The sequence below is a fragment of the Nelumbo nucifera genome, chromosome 1 (genome assembly GCF_055504915.1).
Source record: "Nelumbo nucifera cultivar China Antique chromosome 1, China Antique-T2T, whole genome shotgun sequence".
In the NCBI taxonomy this organism is placed as follows: Eukaryota; Viridiplantae; Streptophyta; class Magnoliopsida; order Proteales; family Nelumbonaceae; genus Nelumbo; species Nelumbo nucifera.
The window spans coordinates 82,521,968-82,543,616 of record NC_142649.1 but is presented as its reverse complement, the minus strand read 5'-3'; the positions used below and the strand labels follow the sequence as shown (position 1 = coordinate 82,543,616).

Sequence of the window (21,649 nt, the reverse complement as noted above, 5' to 3'; positions counted from 1 at the left end):
CCGACGCCGGGGTCAAGTACCATAACCTTCAGAAGAACCAGGTTGTCGACGTGGAAGTGTCATTTTTTGAACTGGGTGTTATAGTACCGAGCTACTCTCTATTGGTAAGCTGAAATCCGGATGTATGCCAGGTCTCATACTTCTTCCACCAGGTCCAGGTTAGTACGGGGCTTGCCATCATTCGTCTCTTCATCGTAGGCCTCCAAGCGTAGTGTAGGCACCTCGATTTCTGCTGGGATCACCGCGTCTATGCCATAAGTGAGGTTAAAAGGAGTCTCACCTGTGGTAGTCTTGATGGTAGTCCGGTAGGCCTAGAGTACACTAGGCAGTTCGTCTACCCACAATACTTTGGCTTGAGCTAAGCGAGCTTTCAGTCCGCAAAGTATGGCTCTGTTGGTGACTTCTGCTTGCCTATTCGCCTGGGGGTGTGCCACCGAGGTGAAATTTGCTGAATTCCTATTTCAGCACACCAATTATGAAACTTGATATCCTCGAATTGCTTCCCGTTGTCAGAGATGAGTACCCGAGGTAGCTTGAAGCGACACACTATGTTCTTCCAAAAGAAGTTTTGTATGTTGCGGTCTGTGATTGTTGCTAGAGATTCAGCTTCCACTAACTTTGTAAAATAGTCTACTGCTACGACCAGAAACTTCCTCTGTCCTGTCGCTGGTGGGAATGGGCCAAGTATGTTGATTCCCCATTGTGTGAAGGACCACGAGCTAGTGAGGTATTTCAGATCGGCAGCAGGTCGGTGGTGGATGTTAGCGTGCCTCTGACACTTATCGCACTTCTTGACGAGCTCGAGTGTGTCTGCCTTCATCGTGGGCCAGTAGTAGCTTTGCCATAATGCCTTCTTTGCGAGAGCCCTATCCCCCAAGTGTCCGCCGCACAATCCTTCATCGATGTCGCAGAGTACGTACTCGGCCTCGTCGCAAGCAGCGCAAGTAGGGGAGCGTGAAGGGACCTTTTGTACAGTTGTCCGTCTATAATGACGTACTTAGTCGACTGACACTCTACCCTCGGGCCACATTGCATTCTGCTGGGAGGGTCCCGTGAAGCAGGTAACTCATGAGTGGGTCGATCCAGCTCGGTTTTGCTTGTGCTACAAGAGCGACCTCTCTTGCCCCCCCCCCCCCCCCCCCCGAGAATGCTAGGCCGAGGTAAGTCCTCTATATATACGGTTCGCATGGTGTTGCAGCTTGTGCTGGCTAATCAGGACAAGGCATCGGCCTTAGCGTTCTCGAACCTCAGAATCTGTCTAATGAAGTAGGAAATGAAGCCACGCAGGATCTCCCTAACTTTGGCCAAGTAAGCAGCCATGGTGGGGTTGCGGGCTTCATACTCGCTGCTTACTTGGTTGACTACGAGCTAAGAGTCACTACATATGACGAGGTGCTTTTCCTTCATTTCCCTTGCTAGGGTGAGCCCGGTGACCAATGCTTCGTATTCTGCTTCGTTGTTTGATGCCGCGAACCCAAACCAGAGTGCGTATTCCAGCTTCACCTCGCTTGGGTCGTACAAAATTATTCCTGCACCGCTTCCTTGTTGGTTGGACAAGCCGTCAATGTGGAGAATCCAGGGCTGACACTCTGTAGTCCACTCGAAGTCTCTACTCTTTTTTATGGCTTTAAAAAAGGGTAGGCAGCGATCTGCCGATTTAGACATAAAACGGCTCAGGGCGGTTATCCGACCATTCAGCCTCTGAACCTCTTTTAGTTTGCGGGGTGGTCTCATATCTAAGATGGCCTTTATTTTTTCCGGGTTGGCTTCGATGCCACGTCGGTTGACTATATAACCCAAAAATTTACCCGAGGTGATCCTGAAGACACACTTGTTAGGATTTAATTTCATATTATATTTTCGTAAAATTTGAAAAACACTTCACAAATCATCTAACAAAAAATTCGAATACTGGGTCTTCACAACCATGCCATCAACATAGCACTCAACTTTATTGCCGATTAAAGGCTCAAAAAATTTGTTTACAACTTTGAAAGGTTGCTCCGACATTTTTTAGTCCAAAGGGCATGACCTTGTAGCAATACAACCCGAGTTCAGTGATAAAGGCAGTTTTTCTTCATTGGCGGGGTCCATCCAAATCTGGTTGTAACCGGAATAGGCGTTGAGGAAGCTCAGCAATTCGTGCCCTAAGGTCGCGTCCACTAGGCAGTTGATCTTGGGCAGCGGGAAGCAGTCTTTTGGGTAGGCTCTATTCAGGTCGGTGTAATCGATGCACATGCACCACTTGCCATTGGCCTTTTTTACCAGAACTGGGTTAGCTACCCAGCTCGGGTAATGGACTTCCCTGATGAAGTCTGCCGCTAAGAGCTTCTCGACCTCTTCATCGACTATCCTCCAGCATTCTAGGGCGAGGTTGCGCTTTTTCTGTCTAACTGGCCTGACTAAGGGATCGATATTTAATTTATGAGTTAGAATCTTGGAATCTATTCTGGGCACCTCTGCCGCGGACCAAGCAAATATATCTAAATTTTGTAGTAAGAAGCTTACCAGTTGAGAGCGAAGTGGCTCCTTGATCGAAGTGCCGATCTGGAGAGTCTTGGCTGGGTCATCGGTTGAGCCCAGGATGTGGATCGTCTCCTCCGTTGGTGCAGCTCGCTCGTTGGCATACTCCGTTGGTTGCTCGAGCTCGATGTCAACCACTAGCTTTGCTTTCCCCTTGAGGGCAGTTACGTAGCACTTGCGAGATTCGAGTTGGTCACCTCGCACAACCCCTACTCCATAATCCGTTGGGAACTTCATTGCTAGATAGTAGGTGGATACTACTGCTCGTAAGGCGTGCGTAATGGGTCGACCTACTATGGCATTGTAAGGAGAGGGAGTTGTGACCACCAGAAATGTGTGCTCGAACCTCACGATATTCGACCACGTGCTGGCCTCTACGGGTACTGAGACTCGCCTGAGAGGTCTGACCTCCTCGCCGTTGAAGCCTACCAGGGGAGTATCTGTCGGTTTTAGGTCTCTTTTCTAGAGCTGCAGCTTGTCGAAGGTGTCCTTGAACAATATGTTTGCCGAGCTACCCGAGTCCACTAGGATGCGCTTTACTTCGAAGTCCTTGAGCCTCAGGTTTATTACCAGAGCGTCGTCGTGAGGATACTGGATCCCACGCGCATCGTCCTCCATGAAGTAAATTGGTTCTTCAAGTCGAGGTCGCTTTGGCGGGTTCTGCTCCTCGTTCTCTAGTTCACGGACTGAGGTTCGTCCTACTGCCGAAATACACCCCGCAATGATGGACCTGCCAGTAATCATATTGATTACCCCGTGGATCGGTCTCTCCTCGGGCAACTGCCGTGGCGGCTGCTCGTTCTACCTGTTGCTGGACTCAGAAGCATTCCTTCTTTGGTCCCCTTGCCAGTCTGCTTGCCGATCTGTCTGGCTTTTTTCTTCTCGCTGTACAAAGTTTTTCAAATGCCCGCGGCGGAAGAGCTCCTCTATCTCATCGCGGAGGTTTCTGCAATTCTCCGTACTGTGCCCGTGGTCTCTGTGGAAATGACAATACACGTTCATGTTTCTTGTTGTGGATCTCCCCTCAACCTAGGAGGCCACTTGATAAAGGAGGAGTCCTTGATGGCCATGAGGATTTCTCCTCGCTTAGCGTTCAGAGGTGTGTAATTCGTCCTTTCAACAGGTGGGGTCCTGGTGCGCCGACCTGACTTGCGAGATCGCGAAGGAGATCGGCTCCCAGACTTGTTTCCTCCTTTGCTCGAGGACTTACTCTTTCTTCTTTTGTGCCCGTCATTACTTGTGTTATCATTGTCTCTTTTTCTTTTTTCTGTCGGGTTGTTAGTCGTCTGGTTCATTTCCTCTTCGGTTCCAATGAACTGGTCGGCTAGCTTGAGGAATTCTGTGATGTCTTTAGGTTTATGGGACACCACATGCCATTTGAACTCTCTGTGAGTTATGCCTTTCTTGGCTACCATGAGTCTTACCGCCGGATCTAAGTCGGGGATCTGCAGGCAGGTGTCGTTGAAACGTTTGATGTAACTTCTAATCGACTCCCCTTCTCTTTGAACCACGTTGACGAGGCTCTCCTGCAACCTCAGGCACTTCTTGCTAGTGATGAAATGCGAGGTAAACAACTCTGCGAACTGCACCCAGCTCTTGATCGATCCCTGCGCGAGGTTCCGATACCATGTCCGAACTACTCCCTTGAAAGTTGTAGAGAAAGCCACACACATGCAAGACTCGTCAGCCCCAGCTAGGTGCATATGGGATTGGAAGGAGTCCACATGATCATTAGGATCAAAAGACCCGTCATATTTGTCCAAGGGAGGCATCTTGAAATCTTTGAGCATCGGGGTCGCCAAGAGCTCGGGAGACAAGGGAGACAACCTGGAAAGTAGGGGAGGAGCTACCTTTGTAGCTACCAAGCTCGCCTCCTCCTTACCTTTAGCCTGTCCTTCTTGTTGGTTCGGTCTCGCTGGCTAGCTATTCTGAGCTGAAGTACAACGTGCCTTACGATGCCTCTGTTGCTGCTTCTTTATCGACTTGGCATTGGTGCTGCTAATCTCGGTATGCTCCGGTACTGTTCTGTTGCGAGGTAACTCCTGGTTCCTTGTGGGATTCTGGACCTGGCTATCATGGACGGAGAGGCCTTGCCTTGAGTTCGCACCTAGAACCCCGAACCGTTTACCTACAAGCGACTCGTCTTGCTATGAACGCCAAGGAAAATTAGCCCTGTTAGGCTGAGTATCCCCGGACCTGTTTCCGAGGTTTCCCCTACGAAGCAGGTGGAGTAACCTGATCGTCTCCCCTCCCGTGGGGTGAGACCTGACTCCTGGGAGAAACTAGAACTTGGGAAGTCTCTTTGCCTTGGTGGAGAGATCGAATGTTCTGGTTCACGTGAGGTGGTCTGTTCTGATTTTACTAGGCCCCTGGGTGCTGAGGTGGAACCGGCTGCTGGCTCTGCGGCAGTGGGGGGAATTGCTGCTGGTAGAATATGTACTACTGGTATTGTTGGAGTTGCTGAACCTACTGCATTTAGACCTGAATGGCCCGCACACACTGCACCAGGTCGTCAAACTGTGACTGTCCAACTCCGGGGGGAACCACAGACGGCTCAGAAAAGGTTGCGCCTACCACTGGGGGAAGTGGGGCGTTCACATGTGTGGCGTTTGGTGACATGGTCAGCGTTGGAACCCCAGTCGCAGTAAGCGGGATGGTGAACTAGTTGATGCACACTAAAGGAAGTTGGGGTTGCCCCCCGGAGATGTTCATCTCGCTGCTTTGTCCGGCGTCACTGGAAGATGCCATTGATTCAGGGGAAAGCTAATGACTGTAAAGAAGGCTTTTTGATCGTTTCCCACAAACAATGCCAATTGATGTAGCGCGATCTGACTACTCCCTGCTGGAGGATGATCTGGCTTCCAGTCAAGCATCGAGCTAGGTGAATCTGCAGGAAAGAGGATCAGAGAACTCGAGGTGGCTAACCCGGCGAGGTCGCTCCGATGCTTAAGTCAGTAAACTAATGCGAGCTGAAAAGCTTTGAGAGCTTAGAGAGCTAGAGAGCTAGAGAGTAGAAAAATCACGCGTACCTTGTGTCATTGGGCTTGGTGCCTTTATATAGTTGAGCCCTCGTAGGTTTTGCAGACTGGTTCCAGGATCTTCATCCTGATGGGATCCATTCCCGCTTTAATTGGGGGGTAACGTTATCAATTAATAAAGATTATCAATTTCACCCGATCCGGGCAGGGAGAAGATAAGCTTGCCATTACATGGCGTGATCCCATGAGGTTCGGAGTCTGTTGGAGAGACTTCCGGGATCATTACGTGATGGCCCAGGTCGGTAGCCCCAAGCTGATACTTCAGTCTTTTTAGTTCCGAATTGGATTGAGTCCCGAGGTGCCTTGATTCCGAGGTGACTATGCGCCACGGTGACCTTGCATTGAGGTGACCCTGTGCCGAGGTGATTGAACATCCGAGCTCAATTGTTGTGAACTAATCTGGCTAGGCTGAGCTGTCATCTCTTACTCAGTTTGTGTCCACGTGTCCCCTTTTTGCTAAGTCGGGCCAAATCACCCTTCATCAAAAATTAAACGCGACCAATTGACAAATTGTTGTTAATTGTGTAGTCTTTGTCCAAAGGATTGTTGACTCAAATACATTGTTCATTTGTATTTGTATATAAAGATTAAAAAGTTTCTTCTTCTTCTTCTTCTTCTTCTTCTTTCTGCGAGAATAACTTGACAATTTTATGAATAAGTTCATCATCTGGCTTATAAAGGGATTGATGAATAGAGGGCAACATGTTCCCTTCCTGAATGCAATTAGTTGGGGTGCAAGTTGGGTGGGCTTGGCCAGGTTTTAGCTCAACCCAGACCTAACCCCAAGAATTGGGTTAGGGTCTAAGGCCCAAGCCCAAGTTCAAGCTTGAACTATTTAATCCAAGTTCAGACCACACTAAAATTTGATACACTCAGTCGACAGGCTCGGGTTAGTCAATCAGCTTAAAATAAAAATTGACAAACATTTATGTGTATACATACATACATACATACATACATACATACATACATACATACATACATACATACATACATACATACATACATACATACATACATACATACATACATACATACATACATACATACATACATACATACATACATACATACATACATACATACATGCATATATAATTATTGAAAAAGAAAATACATATATAGATGTATGTACATGCAGATATACAAATATATAATCGGACTAGGCTTAGACTACCTAATGGCCCACCCAAATTGCACTCATGGTAAATTAGTAATTAGTTCCCTCTTGCTTGAATGATCTACTCATAGTTAATCAAACCATGGGCCTATTTTTGAAACCAAACTAGGGTTACTGGTTTTCCAACCGAACTGAAGCCAATCGATTAACCAATTGGCCAGTTTAGTTCATCGATTTTTTATATTTATATATATATTAATATTTTAATTAATAAATAACATATTATAAATGTATATTTAAATAATGCATATTTATTACTTTATAATATATAAAAAATACATATAATATACACAAATATACGTAATATATATATATATATATATCAATCAGTTCGATCAACCGTCGGTTTTCTATTTTGCTTAACCGAAACCAAACCAACCGATTCAGTAACCGAATTTCCGATTGGGTTCAATTTTTGGTGTTTCTTGCTCACCCCTAAATGTAATCATTGGTTGTATGGCTCGTATCACACTATTTTGGATAGAGTGGTGCAAAGGATGCACTCATTAGAGTATTTTGCATTGGAATTTGAATGGAAAAGTTAGTAATACTTGAAGATTACTACAAAAGGGAAATCTGTTCAACCTCTAGAGAACATGAAGACCACCCACTGACACACCAATTAGCATAGTTTGGAGTTTGGACAACACGTGAAATGCAATTTAATTTTTAGTATGGAAATCCAAGCAATTGTGGCTTTATAAATTACTAGTAAAAGTGTACGTGCGTTGTACGTGGCAATATCAAATGATGATGATAATAGTTAGCAACCAAATGACCTTACTTGTTGAACCATTAACCTATTTAACTAGGAAAATGAACTATGATTAAGACATTAATTTATTTTTTTCTTTGTATTTTAGCCATTTCTATTTTTACTAACAATAATTCTTATTTTTCAAACATATTCTTAGTTTAGCCATTTTTCTATAAAATTTATAAAAAATTCTATATTTTTATTTTTTATTATTTAATTTATGAGATAATAAAAATTACTTATTTACGAAAAGAAAATGCAATTCCAATATATTGTTTGAATATTGGTTTTTAATATTGTGGTCAACTCATATATATATATATATATATATATATATATATCATTTATATATTATGTATTATTTATTATTATTTATAAATATGTTATTTATTTTGCATTTTTGTAAACTTCGTATATGATGAAAATAGTTGAAAAATACTTTTTCTTTATTTCAACTATTATATTTTCTTTTCCTTTTAATAATTTATTATTATTTTTAAATTAAATCAAATCGTATAAGATTCGGATATCCAACATCTTGATCGGATTCAGATTTGAATTAATATTTATGAGATCCAATCAAATCTTCAAGTCGAATCAAATTCAAATATACCCTTATTCAAATCTGATCTTATCTGTTTGCGTCCCTACCAAACCACTTGCCTACAATGACCTATCTAATTAAATCATTGAACCATTTGACATGGTTAGTAGGGTCATGTGTTAGACATTAATGCTCTTTATTTTTTATCCTAAATTTTATCCCATTCTATCATTAATGAAAATAGTTCTCATTAATCACATTTTTTTATATGATAAATATATAATATTATAGAATGTACCCAAAATTATCTACAAATTTCTATTTTCTAGAATTTTATGCATTTTATTGTTTAATAAAAACATCCATTTGATATGGGTAGTTGAACCACTAACCCACCACTTGGATGGAAAAACCATTTTTTTCTTTTTCAGTTGATTTTAAATCATGTACTACATTTTCATCATCAATAAAAGTAATTATTATTTTCGCATTTACTTTTGCACGTGGTAGTATCAAATGATGATGATGATGATAATCAGTAACCAAAGGACCTTACTGTTTTTTTTTATCCAAGAAAGGACCTTACTAGTTGAACTGTTAACCTGTTTAACCAGAAAAATGGAATATGATTAAGATATTAATTCATTTTTTCTTTGTGTTTTAGTTATTTCTATTTTTACTAACAATAATTCTTATTTTTCAAACATGTTTTTGTTTAATATGAAGAATATGTAATATTAATTCATTTTCAAATTTTCTATAAAATTTATAAAAAAATTCTATATTTTTATTTTTTATTATTTAATTTATGAGATAATAAAAATTACTTATTTACCAAGAGAAAATGCAATTCCAATAGCTTGTTTGAATATTGGTTTTTAATATTGTGGTCAAATCAATTATATATATATATATATGTTATTTATTATTTATTTATAAATATGTTATTTATATTGCATTTTTGTAAACTTTTTATATGATGGAAATAGTTGAGAAAATACTTATATTTTTGTTTTTTATTTCAACTATTATATTTTTTTTCTTTTAATAATTTATTACTTTTTAAATTAAATTGGATTCGTATCAATATTTATGAGATCTGGTCGAATCTTTGGATTAGATCAGATTTGAATATACCCTAATTCAAATCTGATCTGGTCTATTTGCATCCCTACCAAATCACTTGCCTATGATGACCTAGCTAATTAAATTATTGAACCGTTTGACATGGTTAGTCGGGTCATGTGTTAGACATTAGTGCTCTTTATTTTTTATCCTAATTTTTATCCCAATTCTATCATTAATGAAAATAATTTTCATTAATCACACCTTTTTATATGATGAATATATAATATTATAAAATGTACCCAAAATTATTGACAAAATTCTATATTTTCTAGAATTTTATGTATTTTATTATTAATAATAACATCCATTTGATATGGATAGTTTATCCACTAACCCACCACTTGGATGGAAAAACCGTTTTGCTTTTTTAGTTGATTTTAAATCATGTATTCCATTTTCATCATCGATAAAAGTAATTCTTATTTTTACATTTATTTTTGTTTAATATGGTGAATATATAACAATATAATTGTATTGAAATGCTTTATACAAAGCTTATATTTTTCTTTGAGTTTATATGTGTGTGTGTGCGTGCACATGTGTATTTAATATTTGTTACTTAGTTATGACATCATAGATTGACCCATTTGATCCGGAATGTTAGATCATTGACCTACCTATTATCTAAATATGGAAATGGTTTCATTTTCAAACTGGTTTTAATTTTGCATTTCATTTATGTCATTGATAAAATAATTATTATTTATCATACTTATACATCATGGGTTTGACCTGAAAGGTTGAACCACTAACCCACCCCCTAGATATAGGAAGATGATTTAATTTCAAATCGGTTTTAAGTTGTATGTTTGATGTCCATCATTAATAAAATTATGTCTATTTTATCATAGTTGTTTTTTAATATGACAAATATATAATAATAGAAACGTGTCGATTTTTTTCAAAATTTCTTTTATTTATATTTTTTATATTTCTAAATTTATATTATTTATTTATAACATCATGAAATTATCCATTTGACCCAAATGGTTGAACTACTTACCCACCATTTAGATGAAACATATGATTTCATTTCTATATTTATTTTAAAAATATAAAATTTTATTTTATTAATAATTATTGTGTATAAATTTATTAATGGAATTTAATGATGATAAACAAAAGTATAAATGTTGGATTCATTGAGAGAAAATGTGATTTATTTATAACTTAAATGTGAGACTTAGTGAGAGATAATTAAATGTACTTAATGGTATTCTTTTAATTATTTTTTTCTGCCCTTTCAATGAAGATGAAATAAATTCAAGAGAATGGGTATTTCAGTAAAGAAAAGTTCCAGAATCCATTACCTCCTCGTTGCACTTTTACAAGTATATATATATATATATATATATATATGAATTTGTTCCAGTTATGGAAGTTGGAAACGAATACATTCTTTATGAGTATGATGTATTCCAAAATGCTAATGATATCATTTCATTCCACATGACCACGTATGTATTTAAAGATTATTGTTGCAACTTGCAAGCAAAAGATCCAAGACGTATTTAGACAACAGGAAACCCTTGAGTGGAGTAGGAGCATAATATTACAGCACTATTTTTGCAAGAATTCTGTCGTGTATGGTAACATGTAAAAACATCATCATGTTTTAAAACAGGGTTGTAAGAATGAGTAGAAGTGATACATTTGAGACAAACTATGAATTGGGCCAAGAGGCCAAAATTCTATCATCATCATCATCATCTCCTATACATAACCCCCCCCAACGCCTGCTTATATAACTCCACAAAGGGAGTTGGCCACCACTCGACATTTTTTTCTGTGTTCTCGCTCTCCTTCAAAGGAAAAATCTTCTGGTTGGTGCACTACCGCACTAGACCTGTCTTATACGGCATAATAGCCAGAGGTAGACATCGGATTGCCAAATATTGGGTTACCTGCAGCCTGAAGTTTCCTAAGTTTTGCCTTGTCTAGCTTTTTTCGCCGAACTACTTCTTGAAGCTGGCGATCATGATCTTTCAGCATCTGGTCCACATTGTCTGATGGAAGCAATAGTGGGCCAGAGTAGTGAATCTTGTGACCCTTAGATCCATAACCCTGCTGAGGGAAAAAAAATTAAATCAAAACAAATGAGCTTGAACTTCAGCAGAATACAAATTAATGGAACCTGTTCCACCATACCATTCTATCAAGTACCATATCTATTTCAACGAATGGATGCAAACAATAAATTCGCATGCACATGAGCTTGTACAATGCAACTTATGCACTTAATCCAAATTCGAACAGGACCAATAATAAGATCCATAGGATAACCATGTGGATCATTAAACCTAACAAGGAAATCAAGACAATCGAGTCACCCAGCACTATAGATCCCTAAAGGTTGCATTTGGCATTCCTTGTGTTAAGGACTTGTTTCCTAAAATAAGGAATGCCAAATGCAGCCTAAAATGCTGTCAGAAGTCCTTTTTTATTTGATTGATAATATTGGTGCAACCTGGTTCTTGGCCTAAACAACCCAGAGCAGACAGGTTTGAGCCACCACCTGTCACAATGTTAACATTTGAGGAACCACCAACCCACCATCCAATTGGCCCACTATGAGCATGTTCAAAAGTAAAAAGGTTTTAATGCTCAGAATGATTACTTGGATGGTTGGGAATGTTAAACCTGTTTGGCTAGCATTACCTACGCATTAAGTAACCTTTTTGCAGCCATTTTTAATCAATTTTTATAGCCAATATTTGTAAATTTCCAATTCTCAAAGATTTTGATAAGAAAGTTTGTAATAACAATTAATTTTGATTCTTACCAGAATTTTTTCCTTGTTGCTGGTCCTCTCATCTTCTTTCTGATGAGAGCCTACAAGAACCTGGGCATGATGTTTTCGATCCTGCTTTCTGTTAGATTCAGAGGCCTCATTGAATGAACCAGGAAGCCTGCTCAGTAGACTTGTCATCTCTGACTGTGAAGGACCAGATTTTTCCCGACGATCATCAGACAACAAGTTCCTTGCTGCTACTAAACTAGACAATGCTGATAAGTCGGACCCATTTGAAACCTTTGGAGCATCATCCAGTCTCCCAACCTTTGCCCAAGCAGAACGATGAACCAATGGCCCTGAATGTGAAGCTCTCTTATGGAAATGTCCTTGAGCATCTTTTCTCACTTCTTCTGTGGCTTGTGATTGTCTAGGTGGGTCAATTGGAAAGCCAGAAGCAACTTCTTCCTGATGATGGTTGAACATCTCACTCCGACTCTTGGAATTGGACTGACCTTGTCTTTTCTGAAATAACAAAGAAACAACAATGTAAAAAGAAAAATGAGACAGTAAAAGAAAAGAGTAACAGTGATTAATCATATTATATAATAAACTAAATAAAAGAATCAATTCTTAAAAATCACTAAGAAAATTGAAATAGTCAATGCATTATTTTTGTCATGTGGAAAACCACATAGAAAGGAAGAGAACCAGCTAACTGATGTTCTAGAGCATGATTCCCAGTTTGATAAACCTCAAGCTCTCTAGACCAAAATGAACATGTGCCCAACTCCCAGTTAAAAGACATTAAAAAAGTATATATTGTTTTACTTAATAAGTTGTGTGCACTAATACCCACCAATATGCTTGAAAAGAATATAAAACGAAAAAAAGAAAAAAAAAAAAAAGAGAGAGAGAGAACAGTATAAAGTGGAACTTTGTATACAAAGAGGTTGTGACATTGTAGTTTACCTGCATTGACAATATCAACTCTGCATTAGCATCAGGTGCTGGAACCGCTCTAGATTCTCTTGGGACTTTCCTTTCTAGGTCGGACCTTTGGCCCTTACCCCATGCTGCTCCTTGCCTATCAGTATCAATAATGAGAAGATAATCAGTATGTCAATTGTCAGAGAAAAAAAATCTTATCTTCAGCTAACACTCCCCAAAAGAACTAAGAAGCACATATGAAGCAGCAGTAAAAAAATAATAATTTATTAGTTCATTGTTGGTTCATCAAGGAAAAAGTCCAACTTATATATAATCGAAACCATTGAAGCTATTAAAAAAAAAAACCTGTGCCAATACATAACTTCAAAAGTGACCTAAATAATGCCTAAAATACATAGTGGCTGTTTCATGAAATTGCCATTTTTTCTCCAAGTACATTAATTAATAGCTTGAATGCCTATCAGCCCAGCAAATGACTGCCTAGTGCTGCTATAATAATAAGATCTAACATGGGCATCTTTTGTTCATCCATACCATAAGTAAAATTCAAAAAGAGTACAAGGTCTCTGCATAGCATGCACAACTAAATGTACATGCTGATCAGTCAACGATACCATAGAAATACTTGTTTGTCTTCTGTCTAAATAACATGAGCAAAGATGAAGTTACAATATTCACCTTCTAGCTTCTTCATCCCGTACTTTTGCATCAAACTCCTTGCTGGGAGGATACTTAGGCAAGCTTGAAGGATCACAAGCAAGTGGCTTCGTTATGAAGAACTGCAAAAAGAGAATGAGTGAATTCAGAAGAGTTCAAGAAAGTCACCACCCCAAAATGGAATAATCGAAGGAGTAGCTCTATTGCAACAAATAAAATAGCTGATACCAAAAAAACCTTTAATGAAAAAGATTAAAAACAGAATGGAAATTAAAGCAGTCTTTTTTTTTTATCAATGAAATTAAAGCAGTCTCTACATGCAATTTCTTCAAAAGATCAAATATATAGAAAAAATTCCTTAAGATGCTTTTGGATTGTGGCAGAAATGAAAACGAGAGCCAACTCCTGGACCCAATTCATGTTCATATATATATATATATATATATAGGAAAAAGAAAAGGTTTAAACTTCCTACAAGAAGAAACTGCTCTGGAGAATTAAGGATGCTCATAAAGATCACTTGATGTGAGTGTAGAAATTCCAACTCTGCCATGTGGTTATCCAACTCAATTTTCAGATTAATCTTCATTATTTTCAAAATAAAGAAATAAGTTTAAAAAATTAAAAAGTTAACCACTTTTAACTTAAACATATAGAATAAAATTACATAAACATAAAATACTGAACCTATTAATTTAAATGTTTTTTAATCTGTAATGTCAAGCATTTTATTACTATCAAAAGGCCAAAATACAATAGGGCCCTGTACAGCGGAAATTTAAATGTTATATAACCATATATACTTTTCATGTATATGTGTATACATAAATACAAATTATATAAAATTTAATCAGACATTCACACTTGGATCTTAATTGGATTGAATAAGATCAAACACACATCAGATCCAATTAAATAAACCGATTGTCCAAATTTGAAACTATCGGATGAGATACATATGACGACAAGGGCAAAAGCAATATCAATACAATCCCAAAAATCCTTTACAGGAATTACAGGAACCTGAGAAGACCAGCAACCCCTATAAGGACTGAAAGATAAGACAGTTGCCACATCTTCTTGTACCCCTGAGCATGAGCCCCATGTCCTTAACAAAGGTGCCAATTCATGACCTGACACATCTTCCTTGTTTATTTTGCTTCTGGGTTAGGTCAGGTGATCTAAATGGTTTAAATCAAGAGTAGCTTTTATGGAGAACTGAACCCAAAAAGGCTTTAGTAAACTAAACTGCTCAATTTTTTAACCTTCAGATATGAAGACATGGAAGAAGGCTTGCCATGACCAGCCTTTTTATACTTCCAGGTCCAAAAATGGCAGTGTCCTAAGTGCACATTGAGCTGAGAGCCTAGAGGAGACTAAAAGAAATTAATTGCAGCTCTAGGAGAAGCTATCTAAGAAGTCTGAGTTGACCTATAAAGATTTCAAGGTCAAATTCAGCAATCTGACAATTTCTCCTCAAACCAATAAAATTTGTGAAATTCGAGAAAATAGGAATAGCCTTTCCCTCCAAACACACTTTGACCCCAACATACTCAAAATCAATCACTGTGATGCTGTGCATTAAGATGTGTAGATTTTACCACATGGAAGATGGTTTAGAAGAGGCAACAGAAGAGATATTTAGAAGAAAGTCAAAGACGCCCTAGTGTCCTTCACTGAATTCTCACAGTACTTGAGTTAAGGAGTTAAAGAGCTAAGCTCTCACCACAGTACAAAATAGGAATCACACCCTCCATGAACTGAATGAGTTACTGGAAGTCTGGAACTGGAAATTATATTTATCTTTCATCAATCATTGGGGGGAAACCTAGTACAATATGAACAGACTACATATGCTATATCTTAACCAGTGAAGATCAATAAACTTGCTTCTATGAGAGTATAACTAGCTGCATTTCCTCCCCAGCCCCAAAAAACCTAAAACAACACCATTTTCAATCTAAATAGAAGAAACTACCATTGATCCTTGGAGGTTGCCAGTTATTTAACTTACATTCTCCTTCTCAACAATGAAAAGAATAAACTAAAAAAAAAAAAAAAACCTGAAAAAATGTTATTTGGGTAAAAGCATAGACTTCTACTTCGTAGGCCCAGATTCTGAAGAACCTCATACCTCACTCTTGAGAGCAGAAGCTGCAGTTCCACGATCTGCAGGATCTATAGAAAGCAATGTCTCCATAAGCCCTAAAGCCGCAGGAGGGAAGTCTTTAAATGTTCCTGCAACACATCTTTCATAAGGTTGTTGTGGTTTGAAAATGGTTGCATGTGGTAATTTTGCTTTTCTCCAATAATCCTCAGATGGTGAACCACAGAGCTTGAAAATCTTATGCAACTGCTCCACCTACAAGTAGAAAATTGCAAACTTAAATCAGATAAAAGCCATTACATGCCAGTACAATGAAACCTACAATGGAAGAAAGAGAAAATATAGGAAATACAAGCAGATGAGAGAAATATAGTCTATTTAATTTGTCTCTTCAGATACATCCGCTAAACTTGGAAAAACAGAGAAGATTAGCATCGCCACTGCAAAAGGATGACATGCACATTTGAGAAAATACAGTCTATTTAATTTGTCAAAGATTAACTGGGAATCATAAGTCAAAGGAACAAAAAAGGAAAGGTTTCTGAATAACGTCTGCACAAAGGAAGACGGCAAGATAAAGTGGAGTCATCTTCTCCAGGGCGAACTGCTAAGAAAGGATACTTCAAGCATTTAAAGTATCACATATATCCAAGCCATGGGCTACCAAGCTTTATTAGTTATAACTAGAAGGGCCAAAAAAACAAGTAATTTTGTAACTTAGCCAAAGCATAGAAGTTCTCACAATAAATATCCATACAAAATAGGAAAACATAATGAGGGTTAAATGCAATTCATTTCTTTTGTTTTGCACACGAGGTAAATAATGCTATAGCAGGAGTGTATTAGGTCAATGGGAGTGTTTAGCTTCTAAGCTCTTGCCCATATGTCGCTTAAATTATATCCCTGCCATTTATAGCTAACTAAAGTTAAAAGCCTAACAATAAAAAGTAACTATGGGCTAAAAGATATAACTTAATCCCTAGCTAGGGACTGAACTGCTGAAGCATATAATTTACATGAATTTATCCACACATTGCATGATCATACAATAACCATCTTTAGTTTATTGTGATTAGGCTGAAATATTGTCTACATCAACAACTTGTTAAGCAGCCAGGGGCTAAAAGATATAATCTATGAGCATGTCCGCATATTGTTAAGGAGCCATGAGTTTATCCACAGATTGCATTTACATTAAGACGTGTAGTGTAATAAAAGATAAGGGGCTAGGGGCTAAAAGTTATACTTTGCATGAGTTTATCTATGCATTGCATTATCATTACGCCACAGATAACAAACATTAAGATGCTTCAATTCTAGTGTTGACAAGCAGGTACCTCTGTCCTTCCAGGCATGATAGGCTTGCCAGCATATAATTCTGCAAGTATGCATCCAGTACTCCACAGATCCACAGCAACTCCATAGTGGGTTGCTCCCAGTAAAAGCTCTGGTGGTCGATACCAAAGAGTGACAACACGGCTTGTCAATGGATGATTTTGATGAGGATCAAAAAAACTTGCCAAGCCAAAGTCTGCAATCTTCAGTATGCCATTATTGTCAATTAGGAGATTTGAACCCTTTATGTCACGATGCAAAATGCTACGACTATGGCAATGATCAAGTCCACGTAGAAGTTGCTGCATGTAGCACTTGATCTGCCACAAAGAGATAACACCCTTAGAGATTGTCTTCATAATACACAGGCTTAGGGAGTGTTTGCAAATGTGTATGGCTTTGTCATATATTGGCAATCACCCCTTAATATGTTAGGTGGTAAATTGGTGATCCAACAATAAAAGGGGCTAAGGGATAAAAGATACAATCTAATAATCACTATGGAGAAACCCATCCTTATTTTTCATTTTGGGTGGGGGAGGGGGACAGTTAATTGTAGCAATATTGATCAACATAAAATATTTAGCAATTAAATACCTGTGGTTCCGTGAACTTCAGACCAGGAAATGAAGCAAGACCTGCAAGATCATGCTCCATATACTCAAAAACAAGATACAAGCTGCAAGACATCCGCGAAGTTACCAATCCTTCCAATTTTATTATATTTGGATGATCAAGCCTACGCAGAATGTGGATTTCCCTAGCCATAAATCGAACACTTTCAGGCTCCAGGTTATCAAATCGTACTTTCTTCAATGCAACAATTTTTCCCTGATCAAGATCCCGAGCCCTGTAAACATTACTATAAGTTCCTTGGCCAATCTGCAAAAAGAGAAAATAATAATAAGAAGCCACGCTGACAGTGATGAAAACCTACCCAAGGAAGCTCACCTAACATCAATGGCATGATGTCAAAAAAAAAGGGAGTATACATAAACCCTGTCAACCACAATTATTGGTGCATGAATACCAGATAGCAAGAAAAAGATATGTATGGTAACAACAATGAGACATCTTCATCTTTTCTAAGACTTCAAATAAGAAAATCAAACGGGAGGATTATCAATTCTTGCTATCTTATTTTCAAATAAGAGGATTATGGGCATTTTCAGCCTATGTGATGAGGATTATCACATCTTCATCACAACCTTGAAGCATTTCTCAATAAGAGGATTATGGGCATTTCTCCCGTTTAAAGATGGGCGTTGTATGGTAACAACGTGGCTGAATTATTTTCTACATCTTCATCTTCATCTTATTTTCAATCAAACGGGAGGAAATGAAAAAACCTTGAAGCATTTTCAATTCAGCCACGTTAATGATGTAGAAAATAATTCAGTCTAATCACATAAACTAAAGATGGGCATTGACGGTGCAAACGAATTCATTGTTTAAAGCAAAAACTCTCAATGAACAAAACTTAGAAAGCCCATAGAACAAACTCATCCTTAGATATGGACCCGTAGAATGTTGAAACAAGGCCATTTTGTCTTTGACTAGCAGAACCGCTTAGGGTGCACATGGACATCCATGTTATCTCTACCTGACCCACAAATCCCAAAATTTCCAATGGCTTATGGGTGTTTAAAATTTACCACAAAACGCCATAATTCCCCAATTTGACGTTCCATATATAAAGCAACCAAAGCATTTCGATGGTAATAATTTGATCGGAGGACAGTAAAGCAAGAGAATGGGAAAATGTCGCGTTTTTTCTTCACCATAAGCATCTTCTTCAACAAGGAAATGCTGAACTATCTGATTATTACTGAAACTCGGAACAGGTGACAAGATTAATCATGCAATAGAAAGAAGCATACCTTATCAAGTTTCTCAAATGACTCTGCCCGCCGTGGTACCCATCCCCTGATAGCTTCTCCAGCGACCGCAGCAAGCCAAGGAGGCCAACCCGCTGCAATCTGCTCCCCTTCCATTGCCTTCGGAATGCTGCCCACAGCCGGCTGTTGAACAACAACATATTCAGCCTTCTCCCTCTTCTTCTCAAAATTCTCCCCATGCAACCGAATCGAACCATTTCCTTGTTTTTCAATCAACGTAACCCTTCCATCCCTACTATCTACTCTATCTTTCCCTCGAAACACTTCCTCTCTCCTGGACGAGGTCGCCCGTGGCACCCGTAAATCCGACGACGCTTTACTCGATAACCTCTCTCTTGGACTCTCTCTACTATCTTCTATAGCAGACGCTTTAAAACAAATGCAGCCCATTGTGCAGAAAAGCAACTTCAAAGCAAGCCTCCTTCACTAACACAGATCACCACAGCCGCGAGCTCGGCTCTCTGCGAAGTCCTCCTCTTCGACATCCATCAAAATCCAGCATTAAAAAGAATCCAACCAAATCACAAGATTCAACCACTCCAGTCCCAAAACCAAATCCTCTAATTCAGAACCAATAAATTGGAAGAAAGTATGCCAAGAATGGCAACTGGATCAGAAATTCAATATCTTGCCTCAGACATTTCTAACGCCAAAACACTGGAAATTCGTAGAAGCAGTAAACAACAAATGAGACGAAATGAAACCCTAGATACTGATCTATGGCTAGGCTTCGGTGATGGTCAAGCTCATCGAAGCCATGATAAAGCTCATCAAGTCCATTAAAGCCATGGATCTAGGGCTCGGATAGATTTCATTAGCAACATTTTACCAAATAAAGAAAACAACTTTCTCTCTCTTCCTCTGCGCGGGTATTTATAATAAGAAGACGGCTTTGCCAGACCCAGACCCAGACCCAGGCAGCCTTCCCTTCAGTCAAATACTCTCAAAGCAAATAAATAATAAATAATAAATAATAAATAATTCGAGATAACCCATCACTCCGAGACATCCTCTCTCCTCTCTCCTCTCTCTAGAATCAAGAGTTGAGCACTTCGCTTTGTTGGCTTTCCATTCTCTTACCTTTATGGATTTCTTCTACCTTTTTCCTTCTCCTGTCTACGAAAAAATATATCTTTCCGTCTCCTTTTATCCTTCAACCATCTCTTCAGTCTTCACAAATACTGTAAACCTGTTAGGTAATAGAATATTCTCATTTATTTATCTGCACAGGTCGTGTAGAACCCTTCCCTACACGATCCAACATTCCATTCAAGCAATAGCTTGACCATTCCAAATTCCCCCCACCTTGCCAGGTGTCCAACACCCATCTCGTTTCATTCATTTGCTATATACTTCTCTTGCCATTGCCATGTAATGGGCTTGGTTTAATCTGCTTAACTTGCCAGGTAGCAAAATCTTAGAACCCATGGTTTCTGAATTTTAGACTTTTTCTCATCTAATGAGTCTTCATTTGACCTACAAACGTGTCAAACAATATCTATGAGATCAGATTCGGATTTAATTTGATTTCATTTTAATTTTTAAGATACAAAAAAAAATTAATTATTTTTCAACTTTTTATATAATAAATTAATTCCAATATAAATTTAAATTTTAAATATAATTATATAAACTACAATTTTAAAAAATAATTAAAGTTCAGTCTAACTCAGGGATTCCTAATTTTGTATTAGGTTTTGGGATTCTTAATTTAATATATATATATATATATATATATATATATATATATACTTATGATTCACTATTCTTTTGAATTTTGATTGACCCAATTACATAAATATATCATTCCAATAGCCAATATAATTAGATATTAGATCGGACCGTGGATTTTGGGTATCATTTACAGACCCACTTCAACAATAAATGTGGGTCATGTGTTATGGTGGGCCCACTTGGGAACACCTTAGATTTAACCATCCTAGGCAATTAAATCTCAACAAATTACCATAGCCATAGGTGGGGCCAAGGGTGATTGGAGATCGGTTACCCATTTTATGTTTTATTTTACAAAACTGACTGTGTGATCCACTGATGAGATGATTAGTGATTATCCCATCAAGATCAAGTCAATAGGACAAGGATGGACTCATTAAAAACGCCACGGTCTTGCACGTGATAATGTCTCCAAAGGAACTAGTCTATTTTGTCCAGCAATAGAGTACAAAGGCCAAAGAGTTACGGTATTTGATTATAGACTTGACTTCTTTACTCTAGAATCCTCTGCGTTGGTTCCTTTGACCACCAGAGAGTTCAGTCGATCAGATGGCTAGGATCACTGGATCAAATCGAATCCTATATTAAAGGGCTCACCGATGGGGCCCATTTCAATGAACCCTCCTGTCCCCTACATCTTTCCCTTTCTTTCTTTTATATGTATTCTGTTCGATGATTTATGAAGAAAGAATTCAACAAAGTTATTGATGTTACATTTACAGAGAGTCATCATACAGAAAGAACTGTCAGGGGGAGGGGGGGCCTAAAGCCTAAAGCTTGGCTGAGGAAATGAACAGAACTGTAGTTATCTTTTCTTCACGGACTATCCCAGCAGTGCATCCCATGAAGTGAAGTTGCTTGCGTTCAACAATGTTTGGAAAGGAGTGGGGTAAAGGGTCCCACCCTTCACCCTTTATATGGTTATAAACAAATGAGTTGCTGCCTCAAGCACAGTTGCCCATGCCCTTGTGTGATTTTACAGTTATATCCATGAATTTTATGGCATGTCTGCATTTAATGGAGGAAATGGTGGTGGGGTGGGGCTGGGGGCCCATTAAGTCATCAG

The 21,649-nt window shown here is 38.5% G+C and overlaps 1 protein-coding gene and 1 non-coding gene across 3 annotated transcripts; one reads left to right on the top strand and one right to left on the bottom strand.

Annotated features, from left to right (window-relative positions):
* Window positions 1–10,680: 10,680 nt before the first annotated feature.
* On the bottom strand, window positions 10,681–19,969 carry LOC104599391 (putative serine/threonine-protein kinase At1g54610). 2 transcript variants are annotated; one of them, XM_010261902.3, is made up of 8 exons: window positions 18,832–19,969; window positions 17,549–17,833; window positions 16,954–17,271; window positions 15,644–15,871; window positions 13,531–13,631; window positions 12,874–12,988; window positions 11,953–12,426; window positions 10,681–11,237 (listed from the first exon to the last, which is right to left on the bottom strand). In XM_010261902.3, the coding sequence occupies exons 1-8, from the start codon at window positions 19,237–19,239 to the stop codon at window positions 11,022–11,024; spliced, it is 2,145 nt and encodes a 714-aa protein (XP_010260204.1). In that variant the 5' UTR covers window positions 19,240–19,969; the 3' UTR covers window positions 10,681–11,021. The 2 variants fall into 2 exon arrangements, with proteins under 2 accessions (XP_010260204.1, XP_010260205.1); XM_010261903.3 differs by having other exon boundaries at window positions 10,681–11,234.
* On the top strand, window positions 16,002–16,101 carry LOC148803490 (U6 spliceosomal RNA). Its single transcript, XR_016081749.1, has one exon. It is a non-coding gene; the product is annotated as a U6 spliceosomal RNA (small nuclear RNA).
* Window positions 19,970–21,649: the final 1,680 nt, after the last annotated feature.

Excerpts from the sequence above, each read along its gene's own strand:
- LOC104599391 (XM_010261902.3), bottom strand. The coding sequence starts at position 19,239 with ATGGGCTGCATTTGTTTTAAAGCGTCTGCTATAGAAGATAGTAGAGAG. Across the intron at positions 15,872-16,953 it reads TCATGCCTGGAAGGACAGAG|GTGGAGCAGTTGCATAAGAT; the intron begins GTACCTGCTTGT and ends TTCTACTTGTAG. Across the intron at positions 11,238-11,952 it reads GCAACAAGGAAAAAATTCTG|CAGGGTTATGGATCTAAGGG; the intron begins GTAAGAATCAAA and ends TTTTTCCCTCAG.